Source organism: Heliconius melpomene, chromosome 15, assembly GCF_056956725.1.
Source record: "Heliconius melpomene rosina isolate 202511_hmr_F chromosome 15, ASM5695672v1, whole genome shotgun sequence".
NCBI classification, from domain to species: domain Eukaryota; kingdom Metazoa; phylum Arthropoda; class Insecta; order Lepidoptera; family Nymphalidae; genus Heliconius; species Heliconius melpomene.
The window spans coordinates 8,582,374-8,606,065 of record NC_140403.1 but is presented as its reverse complement, the minus strand read 5'-3'; the positions used below and the strand labels follow the sequence as shown (position 1 = coordinate 8,606,065).

At 34.6% G+C, this 23,692-nt stretch overlaps 1 protein-coding gene across 3 annotated transcripts in view; it reads left to right on the top strand.

The window, feature by feature from the left end:
- LOC146531624 (BAG domain-containing protein Samui-like) overlaps positions 1 to 23,677 on the top strand; it is a 34,457-nt gene extending 10,780 nt beyond the window's left edge. The window contains exons 1-3 of one of the 3 annotated variants that reach the window (XM_085198752.1): positions 2,059 to 2,210; positions 20,520 to 20,664; positions 21,047 to 23,677. In XM_085198752.1, coding sequence (XP_085054878.1) covers positions 2,199 to 2,210; positions 20,520 to 20,664; positions 21,047 to 22,806 — 1,917 coding nt within the window. In that variant the 5' untranslated portion in view covers positions 2,059 to 2,198 and the 3' untranslated portion in view covers positions 22,807 to 23,677. Of the gene's footprint in view, positions 1 to 2,058; positions 2,211 to 11,795; positions 11,981 to 20,519; positions 20,665 to 21,046 lie in introns of those variants that run through there. The other 2 variants (XM_085198750.1, XM_085198751.1) reach the window with 2 other exon arrangements.
- The last annotated feature ends 15 nt before the right edge of the window (positions 23,678 to 23,692 follow it).

The following is a 23,692-nucleotide window of genomic DNA, read 5'->3' as shown; positions in this document are numbered from 1 at the left end:
ATTGAATACGTGTTTGTCTTTCTTTTTTAAAGTAAAAGTTATGTTTCCTAGATAATACGTGCCTAAGATACTATTGACTCTATACTAGCTAGAACATATCAAATAAAATTAACGACTTAGAAATTTACTATTAAATTAGAGAGTCTTACGTCTCCGAATATAATATTTGACTCCGTTGTCCACTTAAATAATAATCTAATATTAATTTTATTTACAAATACAAGTGCTTTTCGTTTTCCCCTTTAAAATTGGGTTAGGAATATGAAAATAGTTATATTAGTACGAAATACTTAATTTTATGAGCGAATACGATGAGATTTCCAAGATAGTTCTATATTGATAGTCGCATAATGCGGTCATCCAGCGCTGCGCAATAGCCGTAATTCGTTATTCATTATTATCGTTACAATAACATAGTTATTCGTTTCAAGTCAGGGCTGCCAATCAATGGTATATTAACTACATACATACATAGCTTCACGCTTTATCCCTAGCGAGGTAGTCAGAGAGAACGGAGCGCCAAACGCTACGGTCTCTACATACCTCTTTCGCCTCGTCCACTGTCATCGACCTCTTTATACATGCCCTCTGGGGGATCCTCACTTATATTAACTGACTGTAGTATATTACTTATTTACTTGTCTTAATTATTAATTCCAATATATGTATTAGTAATTCACTACATACTTACAAATACAATTATTAGGAAGGTAGGAAGTTAAATTATTTTTCCAATGTCAGTTTAGTGTTAGAAATGTTAAGTAGTTCGGCATTTTTGATAAGCAATGAGTTTTTCATATGAATTTTTAAATAAAATTAGCTTATGATATTAAAAGAACCCTATTTTATACAAATAGCGTTAAATTGCTGTTAGTACCGCAACAGTTTCACTTCGTTAAAGTCAAAATCGATAAATTATCGCCAGCCTTAATCCGTATTGCGTTGCATATTGCAGTAGGCAAGGTAGTGTCGAGTGTCGACCGATCACTCTGTGAGGCGCGTGGGACGTGGGTGCTAATGATTCAGTACAGTGGGCACCAAGGACTCTCCTTTTACTACACTTGTTGAGGAAGAAATGTTGCCACATTCAAATATATTATACATGTTGTGTATTCAAGGTTTTCTTGTTAATTTTAACTTTTATTTTAATAGGGAAATAACATTTGCTGTTGATTAGTTTTGTATTTTTTTGGTTGTCCAATATTTGGTTTTTGAGTAATTAAAGTTAGCACTATGGGATTAAACTCATTTTTTTGGTACGGTTTAACTCATTCGTTTGGACGACTATGCAAACAAAATTCAATAACAAATATAAAAAGATTAGGGAAATTCACATAGTCCGATTCCTATTATCTTTTTTTCATTAAATTCGTTTAGTATAATAATTCTTGATTGATTGTGAATGAAATGATTGTTAAAATAATTAATTTAAAATAACAGAGGTTTAATATAGCTATATAGCTCACTAGCGGACGCGCGCAGCTTCGCTTACGTATTTAGGGGTGAATTCTAATTACCCATGAAACATGTGTTCAATGAAATATTTTTAAAAGTCTAAATTTCAAATTTTATAAAAATCGGTGGCGATTTAAGAATTTTTCGATACAAACTTTCAACCCCTTATTTGCACCCTTAGGGGGAGAATTCTAGAAAACGATGAAATACGTATTCAATTAAATACTTTTAAAAATCTAAATTTCAAATTTTATTAAAATCGGTGCCGATTTAAAAAATTTTCCATACAAACTTTGAACCCCTATTTCACCCCTTTAGGGTTGAAATTTTTCAAAATCCCTTAGTGGATGTCCAGATTACGAAAGTAAACAGCTGTCCAAATTTCACGTTTTTACGCATAGCGGTTACGGCTGTGCCTGCGTCTTACCTCAGTCAGTGAGGACAAGTCCTTTTATATATATAGATAACAGAATGGCAGATTAAAGACAATTAAAACAACAATCGTCACTGCAAACTCTGCACTTGATCTTCATCTCGTCAACAGTGACGCAGGAATATAATTTGTGTGGAGTTATTCGAAAAGTTCTATTTCGGGGATACGTCTCACCCACCCACCTTGCAATGCGAACGCTCAGAGTCGACCGAGTGAGCTGCTGGAGGCGACTTATCAAAAAAAAATTCAAGAAACGTAAAATTATATATTTTTCAACGATATCCGCCATTTTAATGATGAACTATTGAAAATGAAGCGAAATGTGAGTACAGATGATTATTTTCTTTTGTTCTTACGCTCGAATTAATATAATAGCTTAATGGCAACACCGTCACGGTGTTGCCAACAAGAAATGTTTGGACGTCATCGAAATACCTCGATGTAAGTTTACATTTGAGACGTTTTTATGTCGTGTTGTTATTATTTTATGAACGACTTTTGTTTCATTTCTTCAAATTATTAATACATACCACGTACGCGTGTGAAATTTGCAAAAGCAACGTTACGTAATTTCCATTTCCATAATAAATCTGATCGTAATCTGGAATTTGGTTCTTAGACACAGGGCCTCCTACGATCGCCCTAGTTAGCTTGTTTATAGTTTAGTCATTAACCCTGAAGTATTTTGAGTTTGGAAAGGATTGCTTGTATATATACAATTTATTGTGATTGTACACTTATTAAACTAAGGCTTTTAGAAGCTAATAGGATAAAGTATTAAATAAAAATAAAATAAATAATTTTGCATAAATTGGTAAATATGAAACATAAGTGTTTAAATAAATTATTTGACCTTCATTGCGCAGTTGCAAAGTTTTTAACTGTACACAAAATGGTTATGCTCGATCACTCTTAGAGCATCTGTCTTAGGTTCCGCTACACGCAATTTATTGTAAAAAAAATAAGCTTCACGCTGTATCCCGCACACAGCCAGGTAAGCAGAGGGAAACTAGTGTTAAATCATTCCGTTTCCCACTTTCCGCCGAATTTCTTGTAAATGAACAAAGTACAGAAAATTGTGGAGAATTTTCAATGCCATCTCTATAAAACAATTCAGAATACGTAAAAAAAGTTTGACGAAAGAACAATATTTTGCAAAGAAAGAGCCTGGCAAAGAAAAGTTTTGAATCAATAAGACCTCATACGCGCAGCAAAGCGGATGTCAAAAAATATTTCTTAATATAAATAGGTCAGTCGTGGTGCAGGGATACAATTCTCTGACTGTAAACCTGACTGTTTGAGAGTTTGATCCCCACTCCTGGAAATGAAATATTTAATGGCAATACCTACCCTGATTCATATGCGGGATAGAGCCTAATATTGCTCTCATTTCACATTCACGTTTTTGATGGGACGTTACATCGCCTGACGTATGAGCGACGCGTGTTGTAAGACTAACCCAATTTTTCCCCTTTCGAATCCTGCTTGTACAATACTTCAAAGCAAATCTATTTATTAAAATCGACCTATAAAACGTTAATCTACCACACCATATTAATTATTTATTAGCAATAGACATTACAGAGTGTTATTACACTCACATTATTATAATTTATTGCAGTAATTTATTATATTGCTATCGAAATGCTTACGGAATATGGAAGCATACTGGTCATTGTGTTCTCCGTCTGATTTGATGTGCCCCTTGCGTAAGTACCGAGGGGGGCAACGACCGTTCGTCGTTAACCATTGATTGTTGCCAAAACACGCCAGCTGGTCCACCGGTGTGTCTTTGTGTCTATTGGAAAACGTATATTGCTTATGGGTGTTTAGTATATCTATATTTTTTTCTGGATTTGGTTCGTTGTGCTATGTATATAATGAACAAAATAAATTTAATTCCATGGGGACCAATCGTGGCGTAGGTAGGAGCACAAGCGTGCGTCTTTAAACGACACAGGTTGTGGGTTCGATTTCCACTTCTTCATTTCCTGGCTCTCAAGTGCGTTTTGCCTCGCTACCAGAGTTGAGTTTCGCCTCTCAGCACGCAATGACTCCAGAAATGTTTAACTGGATACAGATTGTCATAATACTAGACTCTCAGGCTTCCTCTGCCTAGTCTGGTATCTATGGGATATAGCGAGAAACTAAAAAAAATAACAAATAATTTGTTAACATATTAAGTTTATTTTTTACTTTTTTTACCGTATTTAATTTTCTTATTGACAATAAAATATTTTTTATAATTTCGTCTATAATCAATTGAATTCAAACAAAATGTAGAATGTAGAGCAGTTCGATACGCTGTCCATGGTTGTTATTATTTTATTCATAATATTTATGTAATATAATATATTCTTGTATCAGATGTTGCCGATGTATTCTATTGCTTCGGTCAGTCAGACGTGACATATACCTTCGTCAGGGTATAAACGCGACCAACCGTTGAGAGATTGCAATTGCATTTTGTGGTCTACTCTAACATTTTAATTTCCGCTCATAGTTTATGAGAGGAATATATATATTCCAATTGAGATCTTTTAGATGATAGATCCAAAATTTATTTTTGTTTTCATCCCTATATGAAGATAAACTTAAATTACCTACCTACCTACCTAAATATACCTACCTACCTATCAAAAATAACATCCAGCTTTATTAAAAAATAGACCTCGAATCGACACGACCTTAAGGAAAAGTTGAAATATTGGATACAAGTGCGTTGTAAATAAAACATTCCACGCCATTAAATATTTACACAGTGGTAGAATGTTTAAATTGACTATTTCTTTTGGAAAAGATTACTTAAGACGCAATATTTATGCACCCAATTCTCGCAGCCATATTCTCCAGCTAAGGAATGCTATCAGTAGAAACGTAAAATTATTTTCACAATTTCTTTTAATAAGATAAAATAAAATCGGGTAATTTGCAGATCTTAAAATTTCTCATGATAGATAACATAATATAAAATTAATAGTAATTTTGTTATTAATAATTTGTTAGTAGGACTGTGTGATATTTTGAATAATCCATACCTATATTATAAATTCGAAAGTAACTCTGTCTGTCTGTCTTGTCTGTCTGTCTGTCTTTTACGCAATCAGGGCCAAACCGCTAATTCAATTGTGATAAAATACTCATATAGAGATACTTGAGGGTCTCGGGATGAACATAGGATACTTTTTTTTCTCATATTTGTAATATTTTCGATATATACCAATATATTAAAATACTTATTAATTTGACATGCAATTATTATTATTATTATTTTTTTTTTTTTTTTCTTTTTTTTTTTTTTTTTTTTGCGTGGGTAGGTGCAAAAGTAGTAACAGCTGTTTGTAGAGCTCTCTAAATTTAATTATTTTAAAACTTATTTCTACATATAATTTAATACATTAAAGTTATGAACTAATCTAATAATGAAAATCACTTTTAATAAAACTTTAAGTGTTTATAATGGAATCTATCAAGCACTCCATAGAAGATTTGACACAACAATTCAATTCTCAAATGGCAGAGTTTCAAAAACAATTGAACTCAACACATAACACGGCAAGTCCAACAGCGAGCATAGCAGTACAATTCAATTTATTCAGATCTTTTGTGTTGAACGCTCTTGAGGGTCTCCAACATCAAGTTCTACTCCTTACTAAACAGTACGATAATTTTGAAATGCGTAGCAGAAGAAAAATCTTGTTAGTGCATGGCGTTGCTGAGGATAAACAAGAAGACACTGCCTCGCAGGTGATCCAAGTCTTAGCCAAACATCTGAAAGTTCCAGATCTCTGTGTTGATGATGTCAGCAGATGCCAGCGCCTGGGGAAAATCTCATCAGGAAATCCTAGACCCATTTTGCTTAAGCTTAGAGACCAGTCTATGAGGAATCAAATTTGGTACTCAAAGGCCTCTCTTAAAAGCACTGGTATTACTATCTCCGAATTTTTAACCAAATCCAGGCACGAAGCATTCATGGCAGCGCGACAACGCTTCGGAATCTCTAAGTGTTGGACCAAGGATGGAATTATAATTGTCATTGGTCCAGAAGGCAAGCGACATAGCGTAGTCTCGTGCTCCGAGCTTGATAAGATCACTCCTAATCCTGATGCCCGAGGTCAAGTCAATCCTGCTTCTGCTACGGTCAAGAATCCAGCTATTGCCAAACAGGTCGCCCGCACAAAGAGAATCGTGAAGAAGTAACTTCTCTGTTTATGTTTTTTTCTTATTTTTTATTATCACATATATCTTTAGTACTCTCCTCTTTGCTTATATAACTATAAGCTTTTTTTTTTTTTGTATATACCTCTATATTTATATATAACTCTTCATATAAATTGTTATTGTACCCACATTGTTTTGATAATGCTTATTACTTTGTATTTTGTAAACAAATATCACAATGACAGCTGACACTTAGCAGCTGTATGACCATAGATGGCGTAACAAAGTTCTCACTAAAACCTATTTCGTTACACGTTAATCATTTATTTATTTATTTTGATTTTTTTTCTTTTTCTTTCTCTTATTTATAATCAAAAACACTGCCAGCAGGTGGATGAAGTCTAAAGTAACTTATTACAATTGTTATAATATCTGTTAATATATTACTGTGTATATACATTTATAATTGTCTCTGGAAAGCTTATTTTGTTTATATATTATTTATTTATCTTATTCTACGAATATTATTATTTTTATTATTATTAGTATTCTTATTGATTGTATTATTAACTTAAAACTATATCTTATTTTGTACATACATATATTTATACATTTTTTTTTTCTCTTTTTAAATTAAACTTGTCTTTTGTTTGGCGTAGTTATGCATACTAATAACAGTGTTAGTAGTGATAGTATAAATAGCGACATCTTTCACCAGTGCGATTCTACAGAATCCGATTGTAGTCTCCATAGCATTTCTGATCCTCTCAGTTCCCTCCTAGAAACCAAATTTGATAATTTCCCAAAAAATTTTAATGTTGTCCACATCAATGCACAAAGTATACCGGCTCATTACCCAGACATGCTCGACTCATTCAGCTTAAAAAATATTCACGCTATACTTGTCTCAGAAACATTTCTTAAGCCGTGTTTGCCATCCACCGCATATGCTCTGCCTGGCTTTCACCTCATACGTAATGACCGTACTGAAAAGGGCGGAGGCGGAGTAGCGATCTATCTGCGCAGTCATATCCCTTTCTCATTACTACATAAGTCACCGTCAGTCTACTCAAATTCTTCGGAGCATATCTTGATAGAAGTCCTCTTTGGCACTCTTAAAGTTCTGCTTGGTGTCTTTTACAGTCCCAGCTTACACATAAATTACTTTGACTCACTTGAGGATCTTTTAGAAAGATATGTTCCTGGAGCGGACCACTCTATCATTATGGGTGATTTTAACACTTGCTTAATCAAAAATGACTCACGTGCAGGTCGGTTAAAAAATATCATTAACAGTTCCAACTTAAACATTCTTCCTACGAACCCTACCCACTTGTTTCCTGGTTGTACTCCATCTCTGTTAGATCTTATGATCGTCTCATCAACTGAACGTCTCGCAACTTTTGGACAAATGTCAGCAGAAGCATTCTCTTATCACGATCTCGTTTATCTATCATATAAAATACGTCCGCCTAAACTAAAGCCGACGGTGGTGATGCGCAGGTGTTTTAATAATATAGATAGTGAGAAGTTCATGAGCGATCTCGGTCGTATTAATTGGGATTGCATATTTAGTGCGGATAATGTTAATGACAAGGTAAATATTTTTAATTCTCTTTTGATTGAGCTTTTCGATACTCACGCACCGCTGAGGCCAGTAAAAATAAAACATCTCCCTGCCCCTTGGTTAACTCAGGATATCAAGGTGCTGATGGCCAAACGTAATTCTGCGAAGTCTAAATATAAGAAAGACCCTACTGACGCTAATCTGCAAAGGTACAAAACACTGCGGAACAGATGTAACAAGAGTTGCAGAGATGCCCGACGTAATTATATCCAGTCGTCAATTGACTACAGCAATCCTGCAAAAACTTGGAAATTTCTGAACGGGATGGGAATAGGTGGACGGCGTACTAATAATACAGCTACCTTAAATCACTGCACGGATTTGGACTCCCTAAACAGATTCTTTACCACCGTCAATTTGATAGATAACAAAACTAAAATGAAAACCCTTCACTCACTATCATTACGTTCTAGTTCTTCTACTAATTCCTTCCTCTTCTCTCCTATCTCTGCAGCTGAAGTACGTAAGAATGTGTTATCAATTAAATCTGATGCTACCGGATCTGATAACATAAGCCGACGTATGATCCTACTAACGCTCAACTCTATTCTTCCTACCTTATGTCATATCTTTAACTTCTCTCTTTCCTCTAGTGATTTTCCTGATGCTTGGCGACATGCACTTGTTATACCTGTTCCTAAAACATCCAATCCAACATCTTTCGCAAACTATCGTCCTATTTCTATACTCCCTTTCCTTTCGAAGGTTTTTGAGCGCATTGTACATAAACAAGTGTATCAATTCCTGCACAATAACAATACCCTAACTCCTTTCCAGTCTGGTTTCCGTCCTGGGCATAGCACAGTCACTGCACTTAATAAAGTCTGTGATGATATTAGATACGGTATTGACAACCAGCAAGTGACTCTACTCGTCTTGTTAGATTTTTCTAACGCCTTCAACACAGTTGACTACGATTTACTATTAGCAATATTAAAATCCATTAACGTCTCCTCCAAAGCTACTGAATGGTTTTCTTCTTACCTTCACAGCCGCAAACAGAGCATTAAACTTGAAGGAAAACTTTCATCAGTGTGCCATACCAGCGCTGGTGTACCGCAGGGTAGTGTACTGTCCCCCCTACTTTTTTCCATATTTATTAACACTCTCGCTCCACACATAACGTCATTTCACCACGTATATGCTGATGATCTACAAATTTACACGACCGCCGCCATAAATGATATCTCTAGCGCAGTAACCAAAATTAATTCTGATTTACAAATAATCAGCACCTGGAGTAAATCGTTTGGGCTTTCAATTAATCCAAGTAAGTCTCAGGTATGCGTGTTTGGTAACTCTAAGCAATTATCTAAAGTAATTTCTCCTCTCCCTCCAATTATGTTGGACAATGTTTGCTTAGAGGTTAGTGCGAGTGTTAAGAATTTGGGAATCAGGATGGACAGTACATTTACCTGGTCGCCTCATGTCTCCGAGCTTAGCCGCAAGATTTTTTGTGCCATAGGTAGATTGAGAAGATGGAAGAATCTGTTACCTTTAAAAACTAAAATATCTTTAGCCCATACTCTCCTTCTACCTATACTAGATTATGCCGATTCATGTTTACTAGATGTGTCTCAGCAACTGCTTGGTAAGCTTGAGCGCCTTCAAAACCTTATCATAAGATTTATTTTTGGATTAAGAAAACACGACCATGTGTCACAGTACCGTAGTCAACTTAAGTGGTTGTCAATAAAACATAGGCGCTATTTGCATTCCCTCACACTCCTTTATACCGTCCTTTACCATCCTATCACTCCACCGTACCTCAAGGAACGTTTCAAGTTTCTAGGGTCGGACACCGTACACTCCCAAACCCTCCGTTCCCGTAACAACAACCTCCTTGCAATACCTTTGTCCCTCACGAAATGCTACGGCGATTCCTTTACTGTGATGACAGTAAAACTTTGGAATGAGCTGCCAGTGGAAGTGAGACGGTCCCAATCGGTTGGGATATTTAAGCGGCGTCTTAAGCAGCACTATCTCAAGCTAAATACCTAAACTGACATTTTTGCTTAATCCCTTTATTTATTTCTATTTGTATCTATGTATATTGGGTGTATCTAAGTATGTATGTACGTATGTATGTATATATTTGTATGTATGTATATATGTATGTATGTATGTATGTATGTATGTATGTTGTGTATTTATCCGTGTATGTATGCTTATATGATAAATAACGTATTTATATTTGATAGTATTATATTTATTATTACTTTTTGCACCTTTTCGCTATCTTTTATATAATAAGTCCTTTCAAATGGTTGCCTGTAAGAAATCGCTTTTAGTGATAAGGCCGCCATTGCACTATGTATTGTCTTTCTGTAATTACTGTTACTGTACTGATTCTTTGTTTATTTTAGTGCAATAAAGTATTATTATTATTATTATTATTATTTATTCCGCCATGTTAATAACGACGTTGCTAAGCAACAATTTGCAAAGTTTGTTGTTAGAAAACGTCACCCAAAATGAGCTTGCTTAACGCATCTCTCTATTGAAAACTGAAAATAATTTAATAAATATTCGTATAGTTCAAGCGGGCGTAGCCGCGTTCGGGTCCACTAGTGTAGCTATATATTTGTAAATATTTATTGACGATGTTTACTATATAGGCTAAAGAACAATTCACTCCAAAAGCAATTTGTTAAACCAATAGACCAACTCGAAAGCTTCAAAAGTGTCCCCAAATCGGTGAACTCTTCATCAGAAGACACGATAAAGATTGTTGTACTATTTTTAAATAGACAATTGTTATTTTTATATAGACATTACTGGTCTGATTAGCTGTCGTAACGGTCTTCTTCCGCATGTTTCTTATGCTATATGTTATTTTTGTTCGGCTTGGTCCATTAATTGAATAGCCATCTAGTATAATATACGTGAAAATTTTAAAATACTTACAGTAGAGTAAAAGCGTGTGGATACGATTCCCATTAGAAGAAATTAAATATTTGCCTTTTTCATTTTCTCGATCGTGGGCAACGAAGTCTCTTAACACTAGGCTCTACCTGTCCGCATCCACATCCACATCTCCCATATAGTAGAGTACTAATAGATGCAGGATGTGCAGTATTCCGAAAAAGATATCCACGATATCCTGAAGCTAATTTAAAGTTACAATTACAAGGATTTCATTTTGATTAAATATGTAAAAAGATAAAATTTTATTCGTGTGGTTATTGCGGTTACTTCAAATCTAGAGTGAATAAGTATTTTATAGACGTTTTATAGCGTTCGTCGTCTTACCCTCACTCTACGATCAACAACAGGATTGATACGGTCAAACTTATTTTAATATAGAAATACAGCTTCACACATAAAATTAATAAATTTTAAAAGAAAATAATAACCATTATGCCCAAATCGATAGTATTTGGGCATTTGTGCAATCGAAAGAAAAGATTACACGGTCGAATGTTCGTGAAAAGTGGTTGTCTCATTTTGTAATACGTTCCGGTTTATCGTTTTATTTTAAGTAATTTGTTTAAACATTGTAATAAAATTCATAAATTATTCATGAATCCCTCTTAAAGACTTCTGAAGGGCTGTCTGGTGTTTTTGTTGGCGGTGAAATTTTTTAAGTAAATAAATATGCATCTTCTTGTCATGCTATTGTCGTTTTGTCATTTCGAATAAATTATTCTATAAATGAATCACATTTGATTGGTAAATTAATATCGCTATATTTATATACGAATCTTTGTAAATTAATATAGTTAATTATATTATTTGTATCATGTAAACAAATATCAATATAGTAACTAAAGCAGCAATTTCATCATATAATTTTAAATTGTGTTGAAACTCCCAAAAACAATCTAGAACTTCACCCCTATAATGAAAAGGGTTACGTTTCCCAAATTTCTTGACGGAACATGCGCACTACGTACTTCTTGAAAAAAGGTTGTCATCAATTATACATTGCTGGCTGCTTGCTACCAAATAATATACGTTTCTTAAATACTAATATATGAAGCATCAATGTATAAAACACAATCAATAGTGTTGTAGCGCGATACTTCAGCTAGAAGCCATGAGTCCACAATTCTCTCGAAAGATCCAGACGTTTCGAGAGCTTCGTACGTCTATATAAATACAGTCGTACGCTGCCACCGGTTCAGTTGAAATTGAAACACGACGAGGAGCGTATTGTATTTGCTATCAGTTCATTGTACTCGTATATCGAAGTGTTTTGTGTATTTCTGTGATACATTCCAAGTGTTTATATTAGTTGAAATATGGAATCACCCGTTGTTTTGGATAAGCCACCTGAATATCATGGGAACGCTAACAATGAGGTAGGAATTGTTAATAATAAGACTTATTTTTTTCTTTTATTTCTGAAAACTTTTATTAGTATGTGATTTTATATTAATTTGTATGAATGAAGGAATTTTATTGCGTTATAAATGAAGATGTACAAGAGATTACCAAAAACATGGGTCGTAATATAGGGTTAAAACAATCTCAAACTTTTATTTATATTTTCTTCAAAGAAATTTGTTATTGTCAATTATATTTTGAACATTTATATTTCATTTATATTTTGAACAATTCTAAGAATTTGTAAAATATTCTGATAACTAAAGTGTAATTTTAACATTTTTTTTGTAATCAATTATTCAAAAACATTTAAATGACTAATTATATGTATATGAGGATAATTTAACAAGCCTCTTTTACATGTTTATACATTTTTTTTTTAAATATAATTTTACCTAATAAAACGAAAATAATATGTAAACAGTCACGTTGCCGGCAGTGAGTCAACGCGCACGCAGCTGTCGTAACGCCATTTATAGATGTGGACTCTTCAATAAATTGTCTTTTTTACATTTGGCCTTTACTAACGAGGTCGCTATAAATAGAAAGCATTGTTTAAAAATTTAAAGGACTCGAACACCTTTGCTGCTTACCTGCGTGGGTATGACAGTGTAAAATGTCGCAAGGTGCTACATAAATAGAGAAGGTCTTTATAGATATTATGTACTAGCCTTGTTTTGAGATTAAAATTAGCAAATTTTAAGAATTAACGGATTCAAAATTATATCTTGCGTAATAATTTCACTCTATCTGTGTATTTTAAAGTAACAACGCCCGTAAATTCCTGCTCATTTTGAGATATCTAAATGACTAGGTCTCTACATTTTGTTGGTTTTTGCTCTCTCATAACTCTTAAAATAGTTGACCCAAGTAGTCCCTAATAAAAATAAATACATCTAAACACCTTTAAAAAGTTCTAAAAAAAAATTATCAAAAGTTTAATGAGCAAAGGAACGAAATGGCTAAAATACCAAAATTGACAGTAATCTTCTTTGATCATTCGATGGGGTATTTTATAAAAACCTTTGTTTATTGTCTGCTACTAATAATTTTGTCGATTGGACTTATGTAATAGCTGCCGTTGCTGGTGAAGGCAGGTGATAGTTGGAGCTGGAGAATTGAATCTTCAAATCTCATCATCTAGATTTTATTATAACACAAGACAACAGGAGATATTATATGAAATTTCTTGTCGTCCCGTTGCATTGTAAACATCAATGAACTTCTATGATAAGTGTAAAACACTCAGAAAAGAGTCTATTTTAATTTGATATAATTTTGATGAATATTTTTGAAAATATATCTTATATAAGATTATGACTTATGCTCTCAATTTTAATGCCTAACTATAACATAATCTATACGTAAAAGCAATACCTTAAAACAGACGTTTCTGCTTCCGTATTTTGAGCTAAGATAAGAATATCGGGGCTCTTAATAGCTTTCTTACTCAAACGTTTACTTATAGGCCCTTCTTTAGATAACTCTCCGTCTGCGTTATTTAACATTAAGTGCTGCTCCCAATACCGTGCGTTATGTTACGATGGCGCCATAGTTGTATTTGTATTCAAATATAATTCCATTGCTTCACCTTTGTAAATATTACATCTATGGCGGTCTTATATCTCGGTCCTTCATATTATTTTGCAATTTAAAAAAAAAAACCTTGATTTCGTCATCATATATAGAATATATTATATCGATTATGGAATCGAATATATCGAATCATAAATAATGCTAATTTAGCTTTAGATAAGTCGAGTATACAGTAGTATTTTGTCAAGTAAATATTTAAAATAAAGAATAAATAGATTGGTAAAAATAACAGGTACCTAGTGGCCATGTGTTTTACGTCATGTTGTCATTTCATAGTCACCGGTAACGTTTAAACGCCTACAATCGATTTCGTTTATTACTTTTTAACCGACATTGCAAGATAAGGAGGTGTTTTTTTATGCTGATAGTTTGGCGCCTACATTTAATTATAATACATGATCAAATGTCTACTTATTTTTCCTTGTAAAAAACCTTCATAATACCTTCATATTTATCTTAATGCTTTTTTGATACATATATAAAATTGTCCATGTTTTATTGTTAACTTCAAAGTGGAATAATTCTGAGGTTAATTATAGTAGATATTTATATTTCTGTATATTATAAATATTAAATACGCTTATATAGAATATATTAACTTAACTTCACGCTTTATCCCAGAGATGGGGGGGGGGGTCTCTACATACCTCTTTCGCCTCGTTAACTGTCATCAACCTCTTCATACATGCCCTTTGGGGGTTATGGTATAGGATATATTGCATAGGTATATTTACTATATGTATTATGCCACAATTGGCTATACAAGTTTTTATACTGCACGTGCAAGGTTCCCCATAATTATTGAGAATGTTCTTGACATAATGCTTGCAATATGGCGTCGGACAAGTTCATGGATTTCTCCACGAAGATCAACTTCGCAAATCCTGGTTAAAACAAGTAAGTATTAATCTAAGTATAGACGATGATCTCAGTGTTGTTTGGCTTAGAAGGTAAAATATCGACAACAAACGGTCCACCGCCCGCAGTCGTCCGCAGTGCGTCACATCTCGCCTACATACAATACAAATACGGCGTGACGACGAGAAATCATTCGAGATTATTTCTTTATAGTACCTTTATTTATACGGTAGAAACTCGATTATCCGGCTCTCAGTCATACGGATTCGCGATTATCCGAATTATTTTATACAACCTACTACAATGAAACCTAAGAAATGTATGTACGTAAATGCATACGTAATTTACATGTGTATTGTAAGTAGTATGTTGGAAATAGTTAATAATTTCTTAATAAACGTTGATTTTCGTTGATATGTATTTGTTGCTTTTAATAAACATATAACAATTTTATGCTACATATGCACGAAACCAGCTTTTCTTTATATATCCGATTATCCGGATTTTCGATTATCCGAATGGCTAACGACAACAATTAGTCCGGTTAATCGAGTTTCTTCTGTACATACCTACCTTTGAACACCGGATGTGCACTTTTACCTTATAAAGATCTGCCTGTCGATCTTTCATTAAACTAATTACTGCGACAACGACGAAGATAAAAGATAATTGATGTAATTTCCTTTTGTTTCTTTATTCGATTATATAGTTTTTTGTTTCTTGGCCACAATTATTGCAATAAAGTCATCACTAGAAACCACTTATTTAATAGTATGTAAATTATATTTACTTCTTAATTGGACATGTAAATATATATATTTAGCTATGTTTAAGCTTCTTCGTGTTGATGTTGAAATATTGATATTCAAATAAATGTTTTTCAAAAATTTTAGCGTCTCTCTCAATTAATCTTAGGATTTTTCCATTTAAACCCACTAGTTGTTTTTTTTCTCTCTCACACTTCATATTTATGGTCGCAAAGTTTTTTTGACGGTTCAATGACTGATATTTAAACAGTATAAAAAATATGTGCACATCATTTATAATTTATGTAATATTTAAGACTCTAAATTTTGAAATGTTTGCAGGTATTTTTTTAAATATACCTAGATATTATGCATTTTTGTTTATAACTTCACGCTGTATCCTGCGGAGCTACGCAGAGGGAACCTAAGAACCTAATATTAAGACACTCTGTTCTCCTTAAAACACTTCCGTTAGTCACTTTCCGCTGAATTCTAGAAGCATTGTTGAGTGGTGGAACCCAACGCCGTATTTTTGCTTATTTAATTTCAATTCTTCTAGAAATATTGTGATTATTTATTTATGTATTGACCGCCAGAACGCCGCGTCGGCTCGTTCGAAGATAGTGACGTATCATTTGTATCTCCTACGCGCTGATGTCATCAATCGATTAAATAATCATCGAGACTCGGTCTTGTTAGGTAATCTTCGTGAAAGTTCGCGTCTCGGTTAACTTTAAAACTGTTTTTGGTTGTATATCTTCTTTTGGTGCATTATTTGGTGTATTTCTTGTCTTACGTAAAATGTAAGGATATTTTGAATATTTATAATTTGTGTAAACTTTTTGGGCCGTAATATGTGAGATTGTGTTTTTGCAACGTTAAACAAATTCGAGATGCAATTTAAAGATTGTATCATCAGCTTTTGTTGTCATCAAATATTTTGTTTTTTTATTTTTTTTAAATTTGACATGGGTCGATTTTACAATATAATATACTATTTTCTGTAATAATAATTTTCTAAATATTAATTCATTGTCTAAACAAAAATTACTTTCAGACAAGGTTATCTACTCTCTTCCAAATTGGCTTATTACTTATCAAACCATCTTTGAAAAATGGATTAACTGACAAAATAATATACTTTCAATTGCTACTACTACTGGTAGTTCCTAAGGTTAGCTCTTTCGACCAAGAAAACTTTTCAGCTTTATAGTATTACTAGTGGACCCGGACGCGGCTACGCCTGCTTCAACTATAAGAATATTTATTAAATATATTCATGAAATTATTTGCAATTCTCAATAGAATTAGTAAGAAAATATAAGCTCAAATAATCAAAAAGAATAATAAGTAGATACACATTATTACAAAAAAATATCTGAGTTATTGAAATGAACTAACAAAAGGATTAAAAGTAACTAAAGGATAAGTATTCTTAATATTAGAAAAAGTACCTAAAGTTTTCCGTGCGTGCGTACATAGATATCGACTCTACGAAATAACTAAACATTTCTCTCTATTAAGTAGGATAATTTTAGCGGGCAATATCAAATAAAATAAGAAAATAATCAAATCGTATTTTAAATTAATTATAAACAACAAATAAAGTTCGAAAATGTATGAAAATTTATAAAACCGTCAACGTCATCTGCCCGTTCGCGTCGGTCATACTGTGCCGCCCGCTAGGTGGCTAGGTCATTTGGAATCAGTGACATCTCCTTAATTATTTATTAGTATGTTACACAGTAAACTATAATTTCAATCTAGATAAAATGCTAAAAGTGACTATTATATTTATTTTCATAAGGATGAATATCAAAACGTCGCGGTAGCGGTCGCGTAGCAACGACGGTTGTTATTAACATGGCAGAATAAATTGCATGTCAAATTAGAATGTACTTTAAAATATATTAGTATATATGTGTAATGTAATGTTATATAGCCTATAGCACTTCTGAAGAATGCAGCTTTCATACAAAACAAAAACAATGAAAATCGGACCAGTAGATCCAGAGATCTTAGCGTTCAAACAAACAAACAAACAAACAAACTCTTCCGCTTTATTATATTAGTATAGACTATAGATAGAGATAGTATAGATTATGTATCTACATACTTATTTTAGATCACCTATACAAATTATTTTAGTTTTCCATATATATAAAATAAAAAAAACAAAGATCATTCATTTGTTTCAACATGACAATTAAATGACGAATACACCCACTATCAATCGATCCCTTTTCTTAATACAATACGAGGCTTATTATAGTATTAATAATAATTTAAAGTAATAAAAATATTAAGTTGCCCTTCATTTATCGTACTGTCCTTATTAGGCTACCAATTTATTACTTTGTTTACTTATATTGCATTTAACTGTTTCTCTTTTTTTTATTATTATAGATAACGTCTCTTAGTGAATGTATGCAATTGTTACCTTCGGTTATACATGTATCAGGTAACTTCATACTCGTGTGTACAAATTCCTCAGCTTTATAATATTAATATAGATCTTATGCTTTTTAATAGCTTTGCTATGCTTTTTTCTTTCATTATTATCTTTTCTGATGCCACTCATCGCGCAAAGGCAAAAGCGTGTAAATGCTGCACGTGGTGATAACATTTCCACCGTGTTCGGTCAACACGCATTGTCTCCGAAATTAGCAAAGAAGTGGGGACGGAAGTGTCTTAATGAGAATGGAGTGTATTATTCCAGAATCTCTGCCTATGCTGCGACGTGCAGAATATAGTGTAACTTTCATATTTCTTCGTGAACTTCCTTAGGTCCTACTATTCCTTTATCATCACTCCTCTGCTATCATAATATATCTCTTAGTTATTTCAATTTGACAGCACAAGTGAAGTCACAGCTAAAAGCTAGTACACAACAAACGTGCCCAATCCATGATATCATTATAATGATGTGTAATTAATCCATAATATTTGACCGCATAATTGCAATGATTACAATTGAATGCCTCATTATATTGCTAATCGAACCGTTACGGATGGCGCCTGTGTGCACTGTGAATGAATGTGCTTATCTTTGCTCCAGCCACTATCGTGTGTTCGTATGAACGTACATACTTAATCAATTAGTGATGATTATTTAATGATATTTATTAGTTTGTTAAATGATATTTATTATACTTATTTTATTTAGAAAACGTATAAAAATTTGAACGTAGCGTATTTTTCTTTCGTAAGTGTGGAATAACACTAACAATGTCAATGATGTTTATTAGCTAGCTAGTTAAGCTATCCTACTTTTGTTATATTATAGACAAATTATGTAAAATCTTCACATAAGTTTTAGCCTAGGTGTTCTTCTGAGGAATAAGATTTATTTAGTGTAAAATTTCATCTAAATCTGTTCGGTACTTTTTGTGTGAAAATGGAACAAACATCCATCGTCACAAACTTTTATATTATTAAAATAAAATTTACTATATTCACTTATTAAATGTGTATAACAATAAATTAAGGAAATTTGCATAGCCAACACTTTTGTTTTCAAGTGTCGTTCATAGTTTTTTAAGAAGTAACTCTAAAGATTTCATAATCATTATATTATGTTAAATTAATAACTTTCTAGTTATTTAATTATTTATAAGAATTTCTTATACAAAATTTGGGAACATCATTAATGATGTATTGCGATTGCGGAAGATACTTTTGAAATCGAGAAATGTCATCTTGCATCCGGGATCCGGATCAATGACCAAAGAACAGTTAGGACACGAAGAAGTATCTATCTGTGCTGACTGTACATTTATTTATTTATTTATTTATACGGATCTCCTACTGATTTCATGGTTGTGGTTCGATTACCGTCTATACCCTATATGCTTTTTGTTATTTTCTTGAGCTCGATTAATGTAATTAACATATTGGATTCCGCCATTCTACATATGATATAAAATAAGTTAGACGTAGAGACTTAGCAAATTCGCCGTTGTCCCTCTTTCCGCGTGTTTAGTGGCAGGACTCAACGCCGCTAGAATGAGGAAATTGAATAATTTCATTCCACTGTACGGGAATGTTATTAATATTGTATATCATCATAGCGAAACAATAACTCGCGAAGTCAATACGAAGGTCGTCAGTTCAGATCTGGTCAACACAATTTACATTAATCAACGTTTATCGTCGTGCATATATGAAAATTAAATTGAGCGTGTAATTGCAGCTTTGGCGCGGACGCCGCAACCGATAAAATGGAAATTATATTTGAGTATTGAGTTTACGAGTACGTGTCCGGGCTTTTATAGTTGAATTGCATTATGAAACTTATCGAATATTGATAGTTGATTTAATCGCATTGATGATTTAATGTTTCTTAATCGATATTGATACTGTTATTTTTTTATATAAAATCTTTTACTTTCAATTTTTTTGCGAATCTGAATTCAAATTAAAATAATCATTTTTTATATATCTTAAATATTATTATTTTAGTTATATTATTGTTATTTTAGAGGAGAATTGTAACACAGGGACGGAGACATGCGTGCGACAGGCTATGGGTTCGATTTCCACTCGAGGAAATTAAATATTTAATATCCTCCACTTAACACACAATACCTATTCGGCGGAAAGTTCTCACTTTCTGAAAGGGAAGTGACTCAATGGAAACAGTGTTTTAACATTAGGTTCTATATATTAGTTACCTATTACACAGCAGGGCTATGTGCGGGAATCTATTCAACGTGGCTTTAAGAAAATGTTATTTTAATACAGAAAATAGTAAATTTAACTGTCTATAAATACAGTAAATTTAACTTTCTATAAATACAAAATAAATTACCTTTAGCTTTGTGTCATGCATGTAATAAAGGAGTCAACAGTCTAGACTCTAGACGGATAGTGAGGTCGCTACTCGACCTCACATCTTATATGGTCCTATCTTCCTCACTTGAATGACATTGTTTACTATGTCATGAGGTATTCGCTGTTTTTGTCATGGGTATTTACTTCTTTACTTCAACGATTAAGCTAACATATAAATATTAATGACGTTTTATTTGGATTTCCTTTGTATTATGAATATGGCAAGGTAGGCTAAGGGAACCTAGTTTTAAGACACTTCGTTCCCTACTGTCGGCCTAATTATCGAGACTATGCGTGTTGAGTGGCGGAACTAGAGCGGAGCAATGAAAATGCTTCATTCCTTCAACCCACAATGCGCTTACATTCGATGCTTTTCGAACTAGAACTATTCGAAACTAGAATTAGTATAATAGTTTATTGATTTGGTAGTTGATTTACTGTTTTTTTATTAAGCAAACTAATAGTTGTTCGTTGTCAACAGCGCGGTTTCCCATTTGATGAGGAGGAGGGTACGGGCGCGTGGAGTGAACTCGCGGCGCGCCACCCGGACATAGCGGCGCGGTTGCGGCAGCGCCCAGCCACCTGGGCCAGGAAGCGGCGCCCTTCCAGCCAAGACGGCGTAGACGGTAATTTTTTTGGTTACACGCTGTATCTTGTACGTAGGCAGAAGGAACCTGGGAACCTAGTGTTAAGACATTCCGTTCCCATTAGGACAGTTCCGTTCACCACTTTCTGGCGAAGTTTAGTGTAGTGACGCAACTTAATGGTGCGCTTGACCTTTACTAGAGCGAACAAATGGAAATATTAAATATTTAATTTCCTCCAGTGGAAATCAACAAACTGTCGTGTTACAGTGGCACGCTTGTGCCCCTGTGCCACGAAGAGGGCCTGGCCTCAAGTCTATATTTAATGTACCTAATAATAATATGTACAGGTTAATTTAGAAGCATTTACTCTGAAGTTTTATGGTTTTTACAGGTGTTGTAACAAAACTTTTCATCATTCCAGATACAAGCGATTTCGGAGGCTTCGACAGATTCCCATTCGACGATATACCGCCAGAGTTCAGAGAACACTTCCCCTCACATTGGAACAGGAGATTCGGTCCAAGGGAGGAACAGTTCCAGCCGCCTCAGTCTCCACAGCCCCACTCCCCACAGCAGCAGACCGCGGCTACACAGACAGAGGAAAACACGGAAAACGAAGAACAGACACAGTTATCACAGTACGGCCTAAGGAATACAGTAGACTTAGGTCAGAAAAGTCCGGCGGACCCCAGCGTGGAAGCTGATGAAAGGGCACACCGGTCAATGTCAGCACCCCCCGATCAACGCACTGTGACTCCAAATACTTCCAAAATGAGTGGGCCCAATCAAGAGCATCCTCATCACGAGCAACCGTCCAACGTCAGACATATACCCATTTTCGTCGAAGGTAGAGATGAACCGGTGATCAACAAGAATGTAGATCACGGCACTCACTTCGCAGACCCCAAACCCACCTATGTCCCGCCGCCGCAGCCACATATCGACAGAGAGCAGTACTTCGCAGATGACGGGCCGGGTTCCTTTTCGTTCGCGAAAGGTTTCGACAGGCCTTTCTTCAGGCAAGGCCCTCAGCCGTTCACGAAGCAAAAAATGTATCCACAGGCGGCGGCGTTTAACCGCGGAGCGTCTCCGCAGCGGTCTCAATCGCCGAAGCCACAGTACCACGAGCCGCCTCGGCCCGAAACTCCGTCCAGACAGCAGCAAAAACCGCCATCGCCGCAACAGAGACAGCCCCAGGCCCCGCCGCAACAACAACACCCACAGCCACAACAAAAACAACAGCAGCAACAACACTATCAACAACAAGAACAACAACATCCTCAACAAAATCAAGCCCCGCCGCCTCCCCCTCAGCCGTCTGCTAACGACCCCATAACATTGATCCTAAGCATTCAAACTGACGTCCTCAACCTAATGACAGACGTTGAAAACTTTACCGGCACGAAGAATGACAAAAGATATCTTTACTTAGACGAAATGTTAACCAGAAATCTGATTAAGTTAGACAATATTGAAACAGAAGGCAAAGAAAATATCCGACAGGCGAGGAAGGAGGCCATCAAGTGTATTCAAAAGTGTATAGCTGTTCTTGAAGCAAAGGCTGAGAGCAATAAAGCGAATGCGACACAACCACAAGATGTCGAAATGCAGAATGAGAATGTGAAACAGGCAGCTGAGCAAAACAATGTTCAAAATGGCGACGTCGAGATGAAAGAAACCAAAGAAGAAAAAGTAGAATCGCAACCAGAAGTACAAGCGCAGGATCCACCTGCGCCGGCGCAGAGTGGAGAAGTGAAAGATAAGTCCGAAGAAGTAAAGAAAGATGAACCAAAGCCACACGAAAAAGAACCAGAGAACCCGGAGGTAGCTGACACGCGACCGGAAGAACCTAAAGCCTCAGAACAGTCGGAATTAAAGCCCGAAGAAAATTCTGAAAAGAAACAGAGCCCCAAAAAAGTTGTCAAGAAACGTGACAAAAGCAAAGATAAGAAAGACGTCGCCAACGAAAACAAAAAAGAAGTAGAGAAACAAGAAGAGACAAAGAAAGAAGATGAAAAAAAAGATTTAGATAAAACTATAGCAAACGAAAATGTAAATAAAGACGACGTCACAGATAAAAAAGATAAAGTAGATAATAAAGAGAAAATAGAAGATGCTATGCAAATAGATGGGGGCGCAAAAGGAGACGTAATGGAGGTCGACGGTGCTGCTAGTCAATAAATATAGTTTGGATTAGTAAATTACAGAGCACGGATAGTCCGCACGAGGCCTTCCACTCCTTTATAACTACTTGTGCCTGTTTACATCTGTACCAGACGTGAATAAGTTGATTTACAAATAGAGTCTTTCTCGGGCTTTTTGGGGTTTATGACCACAAGTATGAGGTCAAATTGGGGCATGTACAGTGTAGTGTGTTTACAAATGTATTCTATTATTATGTAAAGTTATGTCTAACTTTACCGGTCGATTTCTTTTGTGTTTTTAATACAAGGTGACATTGGCAAAGTGATATGTGCTCAACTGGCACGCTCGCAACAAATGAAGAATGCATTCGCACTTGTACGACGAGTCATGGCCGCCTTGAAGGTGCTGCTGTAGCTGCGCAGATTTGATTTTAGTATTTTTATCACTTTTTTCGATTATTTTCTTCACCAGTGAACAATGCGCATTAGTTCAGAAAGTCAAACTTTAGGGCGGCCTTTCGTTCATATTGTAAAAAAAAGTCCTTATGTCAATTCTACCCATGCATCTACAGCCAACTTTAAACTACAGTGCAAATGAAGCAATAATACTAATGTTACTAGAAAATTATTATTTTTATAATTGTAAAGATATATACGTAGGTATGTAGGTCGACTTATCAACTTGTTCACGCCTAGTACAGACACAATATTATGTGCTATTTTAACACTGGTGTTGCCACTTTTATTGTTTATGTTTGTACATTTTAAGTTTTAATTGCAACGTCGCTACGGATGTCCTTTAGGATTTAAAATGGCCTCCTTTTATTTAAAATCCTAATATTTAATTAATTTATTGTTTATCATTAATGATAACACAATTTTCTCAATAAACTATAAATCTACCAAAATGTGTTTTTCTTGTT